At 41.0% G+C, this 20,009-nt stretch overlaps 1 protein-coding gene across 1 annotated transcript in view; it reads right to left on the reverse strand.

Moving 5' to 3' along the window:
* Positions 1 to 20,009, reverse strand: part of RAD18 (RAD18 E3 ubiquitin protein ligase) — a 106,993-nt gene that overhangs the window by 34,102 nt on the left and 52,882 nt on the right. Inside the window, exons 8-10 of the mRNA XM_014544688.1 lie at positions 17,682 to 17,758; positions 16,389 to 16,449; positions 3,295 to 3,447 (exon numbers count right to left, since the gene is read on the reverse strand). Of these exons, the coding sequence (XP_014400174.1) occupies positions 3,295 to 3,447; positions 16,389 to 16,449; positions 17,682 to 17,758 (291 nt within the window). The remainder of the gene's footprint in view (positions 1 to 3,294; positions 3,448 to 16,388; positions 16,450 to 17,681; positions 17,759 to 20,009) is intronic.

Raw genomic sequence — 20,009 nt, forward strand, 5'->3', positions numbered from 1 at the left:
TCCTTCTTTCCTGAACACAGCCTTTTCTAGAATCTCCCTACCCTACTGTTCCAGGAAGGGCACCTCCCTTTTCTATCGTGACTAGGGGGTGTCTGGTATATGCCCCATACATGAAGTTGTCTTGTGCCAAGAGCCTGACATCCTTGGCTGAGAAAGCCCTGTCCTGGGACTCTCCTTTGTCCTGTATTTGACGACCCTCTTCTTACAATCCAATTGCCCATAGCTGTTGCCTGAGCTCTCTGTTCATACTGAAGTTAAAGCCTGATGGTGGCTGGTACCATGGATCTGTCTCTCGCCCAATGGTGTGAGCTGGGCCCTCCCTGGAGAAGAAACCTGGGTTCCCCAAGATATGTGATCAATGCCGGGGCCCTGCCAGCAGGCGAGGGGATCCCAAGGCAGTTGCTGGGCGTGGAGGCCACGGGGGCATAGTCTACCAAGGAGACAGAACTGAACCTCACATCACCTTGCTTGGCCCCGGAGGATGGCTGGTTAGTCAAAGACGGGTAAGATTCCTCAGGGAGGAACGACCTAAGACAGGCACAGTCGCAGAGGGGCCGGCAGGAGAGAACTTGGGGGTCAACAGAGGTGGGGCACAGATCCTCACCCCCCCAACTATGCAGGGGCTTGAACACTCGCCCCTTCTGAGGGAGGTCTCCTGCCCCCATGGCTGCTTCCCGCTTCCCACGCCCAGCTCAGATCGGGACCCAGATAACAGAAAGAGACTTGGCCCAGCTCAGATCGGGACCCAGGTAAAGACAGAGACTGGCTGACAGCAGCTGCCCTCTCACTGCAACAGGACTTGTTTCCCATTTCTACCTTGGACCACAGGGAAAGGGGCAGCTGAAGGAAAGGGCTGTGTCAGGATGCTGCCTTCTTCCCTTTCTTCTCCTTCTTTTTTCTAAACACTTCCATGCCTTGTAGTTCTTTTTCTCTCTATTACCCTCCATCTTCCATATCAGCTGACCCAGAGGGCACAGCTTACTCCTCAGACACCGACACCACCATCAAGCACGGCCCTGATGGACCCTTTGATGCAGCCCTTCAACTCGCTGACGCTTCGGAAAGCCCATCGCCAGTGATGCCGCCCGCTAGCCAGACCAACAAGGACAACCAAACCACTGACTTGAGGACAGCTGAAATCCCTTGACTGAAGAGGCCAGCAACCTTCTACAGGAACAAGGCTCTTTGTGCAATCCGTCCACTATGTTTATAGCTATGCTTATTGTCATTGCTTGCCAGTGTTCTTCCGAGTCTTAAACAGCCCAATCTGAGAGGTGGCCACTGATTTACACGCGCTATCATTTAAAAAACAAAAAAGGGGGAATTTGCTGGAAGCCGGTCCATCCTTGCTGCTTGACACAGTCGCTGCAGGAAAGAAACATCTGCACAGCATATGTTTCAAGGGACCTGGCATATATAGCATATTGTTCTTAATATGTTTGCTCTCCTTAGTGCCATGTGTTTTAACCAAGGTCACCTCTCCGAGAAAGGTTGTTTCCCCAGGTGGGGATTTTTCCCCGAGGTTAGGGAGGGGATACAACCCCTTAACTAAGTGCCAGGCGGGTAGTTAAGCTACATAATCTTTACTCCCTGGAATGGAGATAAGAAACGCCCTAACCTTTGTAATAGAAATTGACAGGATTAAAATCGGCTGGTATAAATATAGATGTAACAAGACAATAAACATCAGATCCTGATCAGTTCCTAACCAGAACTCCGACCAGAACTTTGGCTGGAGATCCTGGCTAGAGGTCCTGACTAGGCTGCTGATCAACTGAAGGCTGTCTCCGTGTCATTCCTTCTTCGCCGACTCCGTCCACACCTTTGGGGACCCCTGGACCCACTGGGGTTGGACCCCAGCAGTCAAAACTAACTAAAGCAATCTCTAGATTCAATGCAAACCCTATAGCACTTTTTACAAACAGAAAAATCCATCCTAAAATTCACATGGAATCTCAAGAGACTCAGAATAACCTTGAAAAGGAAGAAGAAAGCTGTAGGACTCATATCAATTTCAAAATTTGTTACAAAGCTACAATAATTAAAAAGTATACTACCGGCATAATGATAGACATATAGACCAATAGAATAGAGATTACAGAAATAAACCCTCACGTGTATGATCAACTGATTTTCAACAAGGATGTCAAGAGTATTCAATGGGAAAAGGACAGTCTTTTTAACAAATGGTGCTCAGAAAACTGAATTATCTACATCTGAAAGAATGAGTTGAACCCTTACCTTACACCATACTTAGAAATTAACTCAAAATGGATCAAAACCTAAATGTAAAAGCTAAAACTATAAAACTCTTAGGAAAAAACATAAAGGAAAATCTTCATGACACTGACTTGACAACAGCTTCATGGATAGAACACCAAAAGTATAGGCAGCAAAAAAATTTGATAAATTGAATTTCTTCAAAATCAAGTGCCTAGATGCATCAAAAGACAATATTAAGAAAGCAAAAAGACTACCATGCGCCCTAGCTGGTTTGGCTCAGTGGATAGAGCGTTGGCCTGTGGACTCAAGGGTCCTGGGTTTGATTCCAGTCAAGGGCACATGCCTGGATTGCGGGCTCGATCCCCAGTAGGGGGTGTGCAGGAGGCAGCCAATCAATGATTCTCTCTCATCACTGATGTTTCTCTCTCTCTCCCTCTCTCTTCCTCTCTGATATCAATAAAAATATATTTAAAAAAAGACTACCATGCAATGCTTTTGCAAATCACATATATAATAAAGCATTAATATCCAGTATAAAGAACTCCTAAAACTCAAGAACGAGAAAAAAAACCCACACCAAACAACCCAATTAAAAAAATGGGCAAAGAACTTTAACAGACAAAAGGCCAATAACCATATTTAGAGAGTGGAGGGAGGGAGGGTGGAGGGGAAAGAGAAAAACATCGATTTGAGAGAGACACATTACTTGGTTGCCTCTCCCGACTCACCAGGACCAGAGCTAGGGATCGAATCTGCAACCTAGGTACGTGCCCTTGACCAGGAATCAAACCCAAGACCCGTCAGTGCACAGGCCAATGCTCTAACCACTGAGAACACCAGCCAGGGCAAAGGAAGCTTTTAGAAACTGTATCTCAGGACATCCTCCCAGTCATTTTTCCCAGATTTATAAACCTAGTTGATATTCAACAACTGCTTTAAGTCTAAAAACACCTTTTCCCATTTCAAATATCTATTAAGTACAAAGTAAATTTCTTTGTTTTAATTTTCTTTTTATATTAAAATGAATAGTGAAACTCAACATTATTTCTGTTTTTAATTAAAGTCATTTACCCAGGCATACAGGGAACAGCATTTTTGTAGATTCATCTTCTTTTTGACATTTCAACAGTTTTCTTGTATCCTTTTCTGACATTTCAACAGTTTTCTTGTATCCTTTTTTGGCCTGATCCACCAGAAGCTGAAATTCATTCTGATGTTTTTTACCTGCAATTAAAAAGATTTTCTCAGTAAAGCTAAGACTATAAAAGTTATACATCTATAACCATCAAGAAGTGTACATGCTCGCTCAAGAACAGCACCCTTGGGAATCACTTGCAATAAATGAAAAAGCTGGAAAGCACAAGGATACAAGGTGCTGGGAGACTGTGGAAGCCTTTCCTATCTATTTCCTCCCCTCCTCAGCAACAAACATGGAAACATGGCGGTCCTAGTTCGTTACTGTAGGTTTCTTCCCAAACCCCATACTCCAGAAAGGGTTTTGATAGAACATGAAAGATACTGCTTTCTTTTCTGTTGTTGTTCATCCTCACTGGAGGATATTTTTCCCTTTGATTTTTAAAGAGTGCATTGGAGGAAGGAAGCGGGGAGTAGAGAGAAACATTGATTGGTTGCGTCCCACACTAGCCCTGACTGGGGTCAGTGATCAAACCTGCAACCCAGGTACATGCCCTTGACCAGGAATTGAATCCATGACCCTTAGGTCCATGGGCTGATGCTCTAACTACTGACACACACCGGCCAAGACATGCTACCTTAAATATATCCAAAAGACACATGCTAATTTCTAAGACACCATTCTAATTTCAAAGACACAAAAGAATACTAAGATGAATATTAATTAAATATAAAACCAGAAGCCTCTAGGAAAGTTGGGTTATAAAAACAAAAAATATCCATTTCAAGTCCCTTCTTTTCCCCTTTACACTACTTGCATATTTCCTATGAGAACCCCTTTAGCAATCTAAGCCATTTCCTCCATCAATCTACCTTGTAACATCTCTGAAAATAATTTAAGCCTGACCTCTAGTAATATGCATTAATTTACTCAATAAAGAGTAGCCAGCCATTGTTACAGCATGACTTGAGGACGTCTATTTGTGACCTGAACCGTGGCTCAAATAGCTGAGGTTGCACTTTACTTATCTAGCATCTGTAAACACTAAAGCCATGATTCAAAATGTCATAAATCCTGAAAAAATACATTTTAGAAATAAGCATACTGCAAATGATTCTTTTAAAACAAAGTCTTGAAACTGTTTCATAAAGTAACCTATATTTTCCCTAAAGCACAATACTAAGAATACCTGGGTGTAGGGGAAACTATGCATTTTCTAGGGCTACCCTTCCCGGATTCCAGCCATTCACTGCCTTTGAGCTATGCTACAGCTCTGTAAATGTAGGTTAATGATGACAATGGAAAATTCTTGTCTACACAAGCAAAATCCTGGTTGAGGAAGGCTCAAATGACTTCCCTCCCACACTGTGGAAGGAGCCAGGTTTACCTCCATTTGCACATTTATTTTAATACTACTGGCCCAGTGCCCGAAATTCATGCACATTAAAAGGGAATTAATTAGAGGAAATATTTTAATATTGCTATTTGCCCTTTCTCTATAATAGAAGTGTCAGATGAAAGAAAATTAGTAAAATGTTTATGAAAATCTTTCTCCTGTCAGAGTCTGGGGCACACCGCAGAACCCAGAGTCAAGTCCCTGACCACTCACATGCACCTCGAAATCACGCGAGACCCAGATCCGGCCAGCCCCACACCCATTAGGTGAGATCCAGACCCAGCCAGCCCCACCCCCGTCAAGCCAAGCCAGGCGGGGGTGCACAGCCTCAGGGCCTCCGTCAAGCCCTGCTGGGTGGGGGGCACAACCTCAGGCCCCCTGTCAAGCCCTGCCGGGTCGGGAGGCGCAGCCTCAAAACCCCCGGCCCGGCCCTGGGCAGGGGGCACAGCCTCAGGGCTCCCCTCAAGCCCTGCTGGGTGGGGGCATAACCTCAGGTCCCCCGTCAAGCCCCGCTGGGTAGGGGGGCACAGCCTCAGGACCCCTGGCCCAGCGCCCTGTCAGGCGGGGGGTGCAGCTTGAGGTCCCCCATCAAGCCCTGCCAGGTAGGGGGCATGGCCTCAGGTCCCTTGGCCCAGCGCCAGGGTGGGGGGTGCAGCCTCAGGTCCCCCAGCCCGGGGTGGGGGGTGCGGCCTGAGGTTTCCCGTCAAGCCCCACCAGGCGGGGGACACAGCCTCAGGTCCCCGCTGGTCACTCGTTACAGGAACCCCCACCTCTGCAGTGGGTGCAGCTATCTTGTGTTATGGGAACCCTGCCTCTGTGGTGGGTGCACCCATCTTGTGATGTGATGGAGTGAGGGTCAATTTGCATATTCCCTCTTTATTACATAGGATTCCTGATCAATAAGTGTACTGGTCTTTAGCCACTAGGGAGAGATTGCTCCTAATTTTAATATGTTTATGTGTATGGTATCTGTATGAAAACTCCCACTAAACCAAGGTGCTGGGTTATAAAGTGTCTGGTAAATTTTAAGTAAGATACTGGTTAAAATTTCAGCAAAAGAAATAAAAGTTTGCCATAAGGTTACTGGAAAATTAGCTTTTTGGAAAGAAGTGAGATCCTAAGATTACAAGCTAAGTGATCTTTCAAGTCCTATTTAACTCTATGCATTTAAGGATAATTATTTTGTACTGCTTCACCTCCCCAGAATAAAAAATATAAATGGGCTCACACCATAGTAGTTTCTGTTAAGGCAACAGCACCATGGGGTTTCTGGAATTTATTTAGAACAGGTGTAGGCCGTTTTCCTAGTAAGGCCACTCCATTGTGTACCTGTGGATTGTGGGTTTAAGAACTTAAGTTACACAAGAAACTTACTAAAGTAATCTCATTAACAGCCAAGGAGGCTTAATGACTTTATCTTCTGAGCAATAAAATCCCAGGATTAAAAAAGATTTTCTTTTTTAAATCTAATTACTCCTACACCAGGGCTGGAAACCAAAAAGTAAATGGCAGCCACTGCTCTGGCTTTGGCCCAAGAAGTCCAATAATCACTGCTCAAAAAACAATTTCATAAGATATATAAATGTTGAATCACTAGGTTCTACATTTGAAACTAATATAATATTGTATGTCAACTATACTTTAATCAAAAAAGGAAAAAAAGAAAAATGCCAAGAGACTATCCTATATTGTAAAAGGCTAATATGCAAATTGACCTAATGGCAGAACGACTAGTCACTATGATGCGCACTGACCACCAGAGGGCAGATGCTCAACGCAGGAGCTGCCCCTGGTGATCAGTGCGCTCCCACAGGGGGAGCACTGCTCAGCCAGAAGCTGGGCTCACAGCTGGTGAGCACAGTGGTGGTGGTAGGAGCCTCCTGCCTCCGTACGCAGGAGCCCCTGGTGATCAGTGCGCTCCCACAGGGGGAGCACTGCTCAGCCAGAAGCTGGGCTCACAGCTGGTGAGCACAGTGGTGGTGGTAGGAGCCTCCTGCCTCCGTGGCAGCGCTAACGATGTCTGACTGCTGAGGGGGCCTAAGCTGTCAGTTAGACATCCCCTGAGGGCTCCTGGACTGCAAGAGGGCACAGGCTGGGCTGAGGGGAACCCCTCCCCGCCGAGTGCGTGAATTTCATGCACTGGACCTCTAGTGACTAATAAGCCTGTTCAAACTCATCCTTCACCTCATTTTAGAAGTTCTGCCATTTGGCAAGGAGTACTTTATAGAGTTTAAAATCTCCATTCTGCTGGTTAGATGCCCTGCATTTACCTCTTAAAAGTCTTAAGTGGCTCAAATAGTTGTGGGAACTGATGAATAAGCCCACATTCAACCAAATCATATTCTTCAAGATTTTTAATACCTGAATCATACCACCCTTTCTGCCTCTTCAAGTTGAAATACCATAATCTTTCTAGTGCCAAGTCAAGCCCTTCACTCTCTGACCACCTTAATTACTCTTTTTTAGAACAGTTTTTACAGCCAGATGTTTCTGGTTCTGCCTGTAAACCCAGGGGTGTACAAGACCAAAACCAAGCTCTTCCAAGATTGGACACACTCACCCCCTCTCCACTGACACTACTGAGATACTGCTGCATCCACCACTGTGAGCTTGCCAGCTAACCAATACTTTCCTGATGAGATGGGTAGTGATATTAAGGAATGCTATGTTTTAAAATATGTTTTTAATTAATTTTTTACAGAGAGAAAGGGAAAGAGAGAGAGAAACATCGATGAGAGATAACATTGATTGGCTGCATCCTGCACACCCCTCACAGGGGATTAAGGGGATTCCCAGGCATGTGTCCTGACTGGGAATGAAGCAGCAACTTTTTGGTGCACAGGTCAACACTCAACCAATGAGCTACACCGGCTGGGCAAGGAATGCTATTTTTTAGTATTATAATATACTAGAGGCCCAGTGCATGAAAATTCATGCACTGGACGGGGGGGCCCTCAGTCCAGCCTGTCACCTCTCACAGTCCGGGAGCCCTCAGGGACGGGAGGCGACCTGGCAATCAGGGGAAGGCAACACCCCCATCACACCTCTGCTGCTGCCACTGCAGGCAGCGCAAGCCTCAGCCATCCCTGGTTACCTGAACCTTGGGTGGCCCTAGGCGGCTGGGCAGCCGCCATCCGAGGCTTGCCTGCACCTCGGGCGTTGGCTGGGCAGCCGCCATCCAAGGCCTGCCTGCTCCTCAGGCCGGCCCTAGGCAGCTGGGCAGCCGACATCCGAAGCTTGCCTGCGCCTCGGGCCAGCTCTGGATGGCTGGGGGCTGAGGGCAGGTCCAGGCACACTGCGTGCCTGCAAACCCCCCCCCCCCCCCCCCCGGGGCTGAAAGTACTAGAGAACTCCGGCGGGGCTGAGGGGACTGGGCACTGCCATCTTGTGGCTATGGGCACCTCCATCTTTGTGGCTGAGTGATGGTCAATTTGCATATTCCCTCTTTATTAGATAGGATAAATGAAATATGCAAACATTTGGACCTCAATAAACCAATATTTTCCAAATAACCAACAAATGATGTTATAAATTCACAGATAAAAGGTCCATTCAAAGTGCCTGACAGAGGATTTTAATGTAATTAAAGTACAAAACCTTCATTAATATAATTTCAAATTCTATTGTAATTAACCTTTCTAAAATAACACTGCCATATTTTAGTGTAGTATCAAAGAATATCTACAATTGTCTAAAACATTTATTGAAACACTCTTCCTCTTTTCAATAACCTTTCTCACAGACTGGATATTTTTCATATACTTTCAGAGAAATAACACAGGGCGACAGTTTAAGTGCAGAAGCTAGTATAAGAATTGAGATAGCACCCTAACCGGTTTGGCTCAGTGGATAGAGCGTTGGCCTGTGGACTGAAGGGTCCCAGGTTCGATTCCGGTCAAGGGCATGTACCTTGGTTGCGGGCATATCCCCAATAGGGGGTGTGCAGGAGGCAGCTGATTGATGTTTCTCTCTCATCGATGTTTCTAACTCTCTATCCCTCTCCCTTCCTCTCTGGAAAAAAATCAATAAAATATATTTTTTTAAAAAAGAGAATTGAGATATCTTTTATTAAGCAAGACATTAAGGAGATCTGCAAAAATAGAAAAGAATGCCATTCTTCTCAATAAATTTTTAAAATCAGACTTGAGAAATAATTTACACAAAAATTAATCAATTTTAAGTAAACACTGATGTTTTTTTAAAAAAATGTATGGTCATGTAACTACCAATACAATCATGAAACCAAAGATTTAAATCACCCAAGAGTTCTTCATGATCCTTTGTAATCAGTCCCCCTTCCTTTTTTCTCCACCCACAGCCCCTGGCAGTACCAATCTGGTCTCTGTTCTATATTTTTGCCTTTTCTAGACTTTATATAAGTGGAATCATACAATATTTTCCATTTTAATTTGGTTTTCTCTTAGCATAATGTTTCTGAGATACATCCATGTATAAGGAGTTAATTCTTTTATATGGATGTATCACAGTGTTTATGAATATGTAGGTTGTTTTCATTTTAGGATAATATGAATAAACTGCTATAACATTTGTCTATACCACTCAAACTGTTCATTTACAACTGATAAATTTTTTTGTAAATTATATCTCAATAAATCTGATTGTAAAAATCTGTGTAGACATATGCTTTCATTTGTCTTGGGTAAATAGATAGAAATAGAATGTATGGTAGGTGTATGCTTGACTTTATAACAAACTAACTGTTTACCTAAGTGAATGTATCATTTTGCATTATCACCAGCAATGTATAAGAGTTCCATTTGCTATACATCCTGTTAGCACTTAGTATTGTCCTTTTGTGTTTTTTCAATTAAAATAAGTGTGTAGTATTATAGCATTATTTCATTGTCATTTTAATTTATATTTTCCTAAAAAGTAATGACTAGTAAAACTAACCATATCGTCTTATGTGGTTATTTGGTGTCTGAATATCTCCTTCGCTGAAGAATATGTTTAAATCTTTGCCCTTTTTAAAAATATAGCATATGCCTTATTATTAAATTGTAAGAGTCCTTTTTAAAAAATATATTTTTATTGATTTCAGAGAGGAAAGGAGAGAGAGCGAGAGAGAGAAACATCAATAATGAGAGAGAATCATTGATCAGCTGCTTTCTACATGCCCCCCAGTGGGGACGGAACCCACAACCCAGGCATGTGCCCCTGACCAGAATCAAACCCGGGATCCTTCAGTCTGCAAGCCAACGCTCAATCCACTGATCCAAACCAGCTAGGGCTGTAAGAGTTCTTTGTATAGTCCTGGCCTGTGTGGTTCAGTGGTAGAGCATCAGTCCATGTATTAAAGGGTCAAGGGTTCAATTCCTGTGTAGGAGGCAACCAATCGATGTTTCTCTCTCTTCCTCCCCCCTTCTCTTCCCCATCCTCCTTTCCACATTCTCTAAAACAGTGATTCCCAAAGTGGGCGCTACCGCCCCCTGGTAGGTGCTGCAGCGATCCAGGGGGGCGGTGATGGCCACAGGTGCATTTGGGGGCGATGAGTAACTGCTATTAAAATTTTAAAAAAAATTAATTTCCAGGGGCTGAGTAATATTTTTTCTGGAAAGGGGGCGGTAGGCCAAATAAGTTTGGGAACCACTGCTCTAAAAAATCAGTGGAGAAAATATCCTCCAGTGATCGGGCTTAAACTGGCAGTCGGACATCTCTCTCACAATCCAGGACTGCTGGCTCCCAACCACTTGCCTGCCTGTCTGCCTGATTGCCCCTAACCGCTTCTGCCTGCCAGCCTGATCACCCCCTAACCCAGCGGTTCTCAACCTGTGGGTCGAGACCCCTTTGGCGGTCGAACGACCTTTTCACAGGGGTCACCTAAGACCATCCTGCATATCAGATATTTACATTACGATTCATAACAGTAGCAACATTACAGTTATGAAGTAGCAATGAAAACAATTTTATGGTTGGGTCACAACATGAGGAACTGTATTTAAAGGGCCAGAGGTTGAGAACTACTGCTAACCACTCCCCGGCCAGCCTAATTGACGGCTAACTGCTCCCCTGCCTGCCCGATCGCCCCCAACTGCCCTCCCCTGCCAGCCCAATTGCCCCCTGCCAGCCTGATTGCTCCCAACTGCCCTCCCCTGCTGGCCATCTTGAGGCGGCCATCTTGTGACCACATGGGGGTGGCCATCTTGTGCGAGGGTGTGATAGTCAATTTGCATATTACCTCTTTATTATATGGTATTGGTAATTTCTATTTTCTGTTTTTGTCCTGAATAGGCTTGCTAGAGGTTTTTTAATTTTATTAAGCTTTACAAAGAACCAGCTTTTGGTTTCACGGACTTTCTCAATCATTTTTCTGTCTTCACTTTTATTGGTTTCTGCTCTTTCCTTTAATATTAACAGCCCTCTGTTTACTTTGAGTGGAATCTGCTCTTCTTTTCCTAGTTTCTTAAGGTGAAATCATAGATAACTAATTTAAAACCTCTTCTCTTTTCTAATACAAGTATTTAATGTTATACATTTCCCTCTAAGCACTGCTTTAGCTGCATTCCACATTGATACAAAGTATTTTCATTCAGTTTTATATAGATCTTAATCTGTTTTTACTTCATCCAGTGTATATTTCAATTCAGGTATGTTTATCATAAAATGAATTCCATTTAAGTTTTTTTTATATCATCCGTTTCTCACCTCAGCAGGACCCTACTTAATTCTTCCTTCTTGATATATGGAACATATTTATACATGCTGTTTTAACCTTTCTGTCTACTAGTCTCATCATCTGTCATTCCTGGGTTTGGTTCTATTAATTAAAATTTCTCCTTTCTATGAATCTTATTTTTCTGCTTCTTTGAATTCCTGGTAATTTCAAAGGATACTAAATACTATTAATTTTATTCTCTTGGTTGCTAGATTTTGTTCTATCCTTAAACTGTATTATATTTTGTTCTGAAGAATATCAAGCTACTTAGAATCAACTGAATCATTCCAAGGCTTGCTTTCAATTTTTAATAGGGCAGATTATGAAGATAATGAGAAGACAACCCACAGACCAGGAGAAAATATTTGCAAAAGTCATATCTGATAAAGGACTGTTATCCAAAATATACAAAGAACTTCCAAAAGTCAAGAAGAAAATGAATGACCCAATTAAAAAAATGGGCCGAAGATCTGAACACACACTTCCTGGAAAAAGATATACAGATGGCAAATAACCATATGAAAAAATGCTTAACATTATATGTCATTAGATAATTGTACATTAAAAAAAAAACACACAACAACTATTAGAATGGCAAAAATCCAAATAACTAACAACACATATGCAGGTGAGGATAAGAAGCAACAGTAACTCTTATTCTTTGCTGATGGGAATGCAAAATGGTAGAGATTTAAAAAGATAATTTCTTACAAAACTAAAGATACCTTATGATCTAGCACTCACATGCGTTAGTATTTATCCAAATATGTTGAAACTTATGTTGACACAAAAAGCTGCACAAGAACGTAAAGGAACTTTTTAAATAATTGCCAAAAGAAGCAGTAGGGAAGTTGATAAACTATAGTATTAGGTAAATTGATAAATAATAAATAAACTATAGTACATCCAGAAAATGAAATATTGTTCAAGGCTAAAAAGAAATGAGCTATCAAGTCAGGAAAAGACACAGAGGAACCTGAAATGCACATTACTGAGAAAGAAGACAACCTGAAAAGGCCACCATCCTATCTAATAAAAGAGTAATATGTAAATTAACCATCACTCCATGACAAAGATGGCAGCGCCCATAGTGGCCAGGGCAGGTCGCTGGCGGTGTCACCCTGGCAACACGAGCCCAGCGTCCGCGCCCCGGCCACGCGGAGGGAAGGGAGGGGCCTCAGGCCAGAGGTTGGGGCGAGGGACGCAGGCGTCGTTGCAGGCCGGGCTAAGGTGTGACTCCCCCCTCCCCGTGCACGAATTTCGTGCACCGAGACTCTAGTATACTGTATAATTCCAATTACATGACATTCTGGAAAAAACTATAAAGACAGTGAAAAGATAAGTGGTTGTCAGGGACTAGGAAGAAAGGAGGGATCAATAAATAAAGCACAGTGAGTATTCTGTATAAGATACTGGTAGATATATGTCATTATATATTTGTTAAAACCCATACAATATATACCACCAAGAGTGAACCCTAATGTAAACTATGCACTTTGTGATAATGACATGTCAGTATACCACTCTGGTGAGAGATGTTGATGGCAGGAGAGATGGTGCATCTGTAAATCAGGGAGATATAGGAACTCGTTGCATTTTCCCCTCAATATTACATTTTACTCTAAAACGTAAATTCTATTTTTAAAAAAATCTTTTCATTAGAGAAAATTAGTACAACCTTTGTGTAAAGAAGTCAACGAATAACAGCCCAGAGGCCAAATCCAACCTATGGCATATTTTTGTATGGCTCTCTAGCTAAGAATGCTTTTTACATTTTTATAAAGATGTGTTAACAAATAGAACATTTGACAAAAACCATATATAGCCTGCAAAGCCTAAAATATTTATTATCTGGCCCTAAGGTAGATTAGATTAGCCCAGCTACTAAAGTAATAAAAACTTTCTGAGGATTCTGTCTGAGGTCCCCATATATTTTGAGGTTTTTGGGGGGGTTTTTTGTACTAGGGCTTGTGATGGATTCAAATTGTTTCAGGCCCTATGTGAGCTCCAGAAATTGTTCTGGAGCTGATCCTTTCAAGTACCCTTTCCCTAGTCTCAGGCACTTTCCTCTCATTCATGTGCAAATTGCTAGGCAGCCAAAAGCTTAACAGGATCTTCTATGCATCATATAGAGCTCTCGTCTCTCTGAGGTTCTCTCCTCTCTGGTAAGATGTCCCACAAATTCTAGCACCTTGGCCTCCCACAACTTTCATTTCTGGTTTACCTACTTAGTGACCCACTAGATTATTTTGGGGTTCTCCTACCCAATGCCTGAAAACTGCCTCTAGGCAGTAAGCTCTGGAACTGGAGAGCTCACCACTTTGTTTTCCTTCCTTCAGGAATCACAATCCTGTACTACTTTTCCCCAGTATCTATCAAAAAAAAACATTGCTTCATACATTTAATCAGGTTTTCTAGTTTATTAATGAAGGAAAGTAAATACAGTCTCTGTTATGCTATCTGGGATAGTAGAAAATTCCATTTTGATTTTTTTGTTTTATTTTGGGAACATTATTTTCTATCAGATTATGTTAATATGTAATGGATTTGTTATTTTTAAATGAGTTAATAAATAATTTTGAAATTTCTTGGTTTTAATTTTCCTTTGATCCATAAGTTATTTGGAAGTGTGTTGCTTAGTTTCCAAATATTTGGCAATTTTCCAGAAGGCTTTGTTACTGATTTCCAATGTAATTCTATTGTGGTCACGTTATAGTCGGCAGTTTGCTAGACATTAACAAAAAGGAAGGGCGCAAACGGAACCAGACATCTGATTAACCCGGATTAACTAGAAAAGGACAGTTTCAGTCACCCCAGGAGCAACCTGCACCATTTCACTTGATTGAGCAGGGAGGGAAAAAGAAGGGGATCAGGGGAGTCCTTTCACTGAGTGCATGAGCATTAGAAGCCAAAATGGCAACCATAAAGGGGAAGGGGACTAGCCTGAGGAAGTCTGGGGAAAAGATCTAATAGGATAAGGCCACAAAATCCCAGAAGATCCGGAATGAGATTGGATGGGGGAGGGCATTGGCACTGCCTGGGAAAAAGTCAGGAGAGAGACTGAAGACTGAATAGTTAAAAAGAAAGCCTGCTCTTTTCTGAACTCAAGGAAATATATAGAAGCTAGACAAAAACCCAGTGCCCTCCTTGGAGCATGCCCATGCCCTTCTTTCAGGCATGTACTTTCTGCCTTCTTTCCTCCTAAACTCTAAGGATCCCCACCAGACTTGCCACCAGGGGAGCAGCAAGCAGTGGCAGAGGACTCTCCTTTTGCTTCTGTCCACAAGGCCACTACTATAGCCAACCAGCTCTCTGCCTCTCCAAGGATGTACGACCTCGCTCACTCTAATAAATCTTGCCACTTAAATTCCTCCTATGTGCCTGTCCTAAAATTCTTTTCCTGAAACACCTCAGAAGAATCCTATTTCCAGACCATGCCAGGGCAGACCCACCGGGTCCAGGTCCTTCTTCAGTAACAGTCAGAAAAGTATACTTTGTATGCTGAACGAATACACAAGGTGAACCTTCTGCAGACTCCTAGGATGCTCCCTCCACCTCTCCCTTCTCTCTCCTCTCTCTCCTCTCTCTCCCTCTCCCTTCTTGCCTCTCTCTCTCCTCTCTCTCTTCTTTCTCCCTCTCCCTTCCTCCTTCTTTAAAATCAAATTTTTTTAAAAAACACGACATGCATGTAAAACATTAATTAAAATGTTTAAAAGAAATCAATAGTATATTTAGAGCCCAACACTAAATCAAAATGTATGACTACACAGTAAGAACTTAAGCTTTAGAAGAGCCTGAAAGTTTTGTGGGGGGGGGGGGGGGGGGGGGGGGTTGGTGTGTTTTTTTAAGTATATACTGAGGTATTTTAGGGCTAAACCAATTAGTTTAACATGACCTATTTAGTAAAGTAAAGCTTTTTTTAGATATTTAATAGTGGCAATAGATATTTGTATATTGTCTTGCCTGCATCTAATCCACTTCTTTCCTAGTGAGGCATATTTGTTAGATACCATTCTTTTAGTGATTTAAATTACTTTTTTTCATGCAAATTTTCTGTTTTCCTTATCGTTACAGGCCTTAATTTTGCCAAATCAGTGATCATTTGGTTGTCTACCTCCTGTCTCAAGAAAAATCACTTTGGCTTCCCAAAAGTTGGTTTAAAAAAAAAAATCACACCATACTTATCTTTCTAGCAACAGAGACATGACTTTTGTTGTTCAGCACAAGCCATCGCATCTACATCTAGTGCCTGTGTACTTCTGCATCCTCCCTCCCCAAATAGACCACTGCTGAATCTGCCCCTTCAAAACTAAAGAACTGAAAAAAGAAGACAAAATTCTCTTAGCACAACCAAAACATTGTATGTGTGGTATACTCACTCAACAAATATTTATTAACTATCTACTGTTTGCCAAGCACTTAAATTTAAATTTAAACTAAAAACAAACCAATTAAACAAAGGATACCTAACTGACAAAACAGTAATGAGCTAGCCCTAGGAAAGACATATACAAAGGCCATTTAAGAAAAAGGAAGTGATAAAGTTAGGAAGTTAATACCTAATAAAATGAAAACTCTTTTTGGCACAAATGTGCAAGCTATTAGTGCTGAAATTCTTTACAGTATTGTCATTGAGTGGCTTGAGGACAGGAAAGTCAGAAATGCTTCCATTTTAATCCCATTTTCTTCTCACAAAGATGCTTTGAGAGCAACTAATTAATATTTGCAAAGTGCTTAGTGATAAGCTCAAAGTAGAATGCTAGTCACAAATCAAAAAGCAGGCGCACTGACTTATAAAAAAGGTCCCTGTCTGAATAAGCACAACTAAATTCAGTCTCTTAAGTAACATTAACAAGATAAGTGTATACCAAACATTAATGTAAAAAATTTATTTTAAAACTTTAAGATAAAAAACTGCAACCCAAATTCTTTGCAAATAAAGAAAACATACAACTTACGGTATTTACTGTGGATTTCATCTATTTCCTTTTCTGTTTGGTCCTTCGTAAAAACCATTATCTAAAATAATAAAAAAAATCTTAATTAAAAATTCATTAAATGACAAAAATAGAAATCAGTACTATAAGCTTTAAAATCTCAAATGTGGATGTTTAAATAGAGTAAAATATTTGCTCATCTTTGCTTCAAATAGACCTAGGAAAAGTAACTCCTGTGTATTTCCCTTGAATATCATACTTAATATATATTTTACTCATTACTTATTTCTCATCAGTAGAAAATGCAACATGAATGCCATTAGAATACATAAAGTATTAATACAACAATCAATTAACTTTCCTATTTTAAATAGTTAACTTTTTCACATTCATTAATACAACAAACTACAAAACACTTTAAACTACAAGACTGGAGACATTTAGCAGATCATTAATAAGGCAGATTTTCTTGTCTGCCTTCTATCTTTTCCAGCCTAACTTCACCAAATCTATAAGAAATGTAATATATAGGGAAAATACAAGAAATGTTACATTTATAGTTCCGCTTTTTCATATCTGAGACTTAAAAAATCAAGTGTACTTACATGACTCACTACCGTCTCCATCTTACAGTTAGCACACAGGTAGTAATAAAGTTAATGCAAATCTCATTGTTTCCTACTACTGATTATAAGCTCACTCCCCCCTACAAACACATTATCAATGGTCTAGGGAAAAAAGTCTACTTGGAAGAGCCCAAAACACTGCCTACAGTGTCTAGGACACATGACTATTTTCTTCTTTGACATCCTTTCCTCAAGTTTTGGGCCATGATGCTAGAGGAAGGAAATAGTGAAACATTTTAGGTTTTTGGTTACCTCAATAAGCTCAATAGATAGTCTATAAACTCCTATAATTACTTAATTTCTCAACCAGGACAATCATGGAATTGCAGAATGCCAGAGCTAAAAGGGGATCTTAGAGATCATAGAGTTCAATCCCGAAATTTTACAGATGAAGATGGTAAGGGAAGCAGAGGTTAAATAGTTTATCAAATACAACGAGCAGAGAAAGGGCTGATATGTAGGCATATGCTTTTTCTAAAGACTATTAACCATTAATAAACTCTAGATTGCATTTTGTACTAGAAGACTGCCAATTATGACAGAATTTTGTGCTAAAAAATGAGCTGCAGGTAAATCATATTATATTAAGTAAAAATGTGTTCTAGTACATTCTGGCTTGCTTTAATTTTAGTAGAGTATTCAACTTTCCTTTATTTCTACCCAGATACTGAAATAGACCATAACATACTCTTTCACTGAGTTTACTAGCTTCAAGACGCATCCTAGTCTTCTCCATATTTTCAAGTTCTTGAACTATTTCAGCAGCTGTTAAAATAAACACATATAATCAATGTTAATTAGGTCTCTCCCTACTCCCCTCCCTCTATCTTTCCCCCTCCTTCCTTTTCATTCTCTCTAAATATCTATGAAAAAAATATCCTTAGGTGAGCATTAACAACAACAAAATAATAACAATAAGCCAATAGTAAAAATAAGATGTAATAAAAATACTCAATCCAAAAGACAGCAAAAAAGGGTAAAAGAAACAAAAAGTATATAAAACAAGCAAAATAATTGGCAATATGATAAGGTTAAAACCAACTGTATCATAATTACATTAAATGTAAATGTCCTAAAAGCACCAATAAGAGACAGAGAATGAAGATTAGATAAAAAAGAAAGGCCACACTATATGCTTTCAACAGAGAACCCATCCTATATAATAAAAGCCTAATATGCAAAATGACCAAACAGCGGAATGACCGGTCAGCAGGGGGCGGGGCCAGTGAGTGGGCGGTGGTAGGCCAGCCAAGGTAGATGGCAGCAGGCAGAGGGAGGGGACAGTGATCAGGGGGCAGCAGCGACCAGCAGTGGCAGAGGGGCAATCGGGGCGGCGGGGCCAGCCACTCGCCGGTTGGCACTGTCTCCCGATTGGTCTGCCGGTCGCCTCCTACAGAGGGAGGCCAGACTGTGGCTTATGGGGAGCAGGCCTAAGCTGTCAGTTGGACATCCCCCAAGGGCTCCCGGACTTCAAGAGGGTGCAGGCTGGGCTGAGGGACCTCCCCCCACCCCCACCCCCGCCAAGTACATGAATTTTTGTGCACCTGGCCTCTAGTTTTAAATAAAAGGCATCGATAAGTCAAAATAAAGTATGGAAAGAGATATATCATATAAATACAGATTTAAAAAAACTTGAAATAGCTAGATTAACATGAAGCACAAGAGACTTCAGAAAAATGAATGTTAACAGGAATAAAGAGGGAAATTATAGGAAGAGGGTCAATTAACCAGACATAATCTCCAATGTGTTTGCACCTAAAACAGAAATTTAAAATATATAAACAAGAACTTCTGGATTTAAACTAGTCTCACTGCCTTCTCATTTCTCATATTCTCCCCCATTAAGTATAACCAAACATCCTAAATATAACACAATAAGAGAACTCTGAAAAGTGGAAGGAGGAAAATGAACTAAGGATCTAATAATTTGAGGAACAACACCACTATGGGGTCTCCGATTTTTCTTTTATCTTCTATATATCTGAGACTATTCTTTGGTGAAGCATGCAACCCAGAACCACCAACAGGCACAAGGGTGGGAAAAGCCCCAAGAAAAACCTGGAGAAAAGCATTCTTTAAACCTGCACAGGAAGTCCTGGACACACCCCTGACTAAAAGTCCAGAATATGGCAAAAGGTCTGAGAACTGAACTACAGTATGGAATATCAGGTTTCAGAGTGGCCTCCAGGTAGCAATGACAGGATATAGACCAGAATAACACTACATGAGCTCTGGAAATTAAATTGTCATTAGAACCACAGCCCACAAAAGTAGGCCAGGATCTGCGTGCTAACTAAAAACAGGGTGACTAACTGATATAACAGAATATTTAAATAGGTTCTAGAATCTCATAACATTATACTCAAAGTGTCCAGGATAAAACAGAAACATTTGTCATAGTAAGAAGCAGGAAAATCACAACTTAAATGAATAAAGACAATCAACAGATGCCAACACTAAAGATTACTTAGATGTTGGAATTATCTGACAAGAATTATAAAGTTACCATCATAAAAATGCTTCATGGAGCAACTAGGAACACTCTTGAAACAAAAGCTGGCAAAACTACTATTATATGTAATACCTTTATGACAGACATAGGTCCATTGTAAAAATACATCTTTTAAAAGTTACATTTAAGTTATTAATTTCTTGTACTGAAAAGAGGGTTACTAAATAGCAATAACAAAAATTGTAAACAAAGTAAAATAAATGAATCCCACTATATTTCAAATAAGTAATATAACTGTAATGAAGGGAGACAAAAAGGAACTTATCAACACAGTATCTGACTATATATCCTCAGCCCAGGCCAGGGAGGAGGGAAGAGGGAAGGCTGGGTAGAGAGGAATAAAAAAATTTATTAAAATAAAAAATCTGGAATTCTTTCATATAGGTAAATCTGATGTATAAATATATTCCTGAGTTCCATAGGTTGAAAGCACCTGGAAGCAAAGGCAACATATCCTGGTTTGCAAAAAAATAAGAAGTAAAGGTCCTCAGGGAAATCTCTGAT

The sequence above is a fragment of the Myotis brandtii genome, unplaced genomic scaffold (genome assembly GCF_000412655.1).
Source record: "Myotis brandtii unplaced genomic scaffold, ASM41265v1 scaffold378, whole genome shotgun sequence".
Taxonomy (NCBI): Eukaryota; Metazoa; Chordata; class Mammalia; order Chiroptera; family Vespertilionidae; genus Myotis; species Myotis brandtii.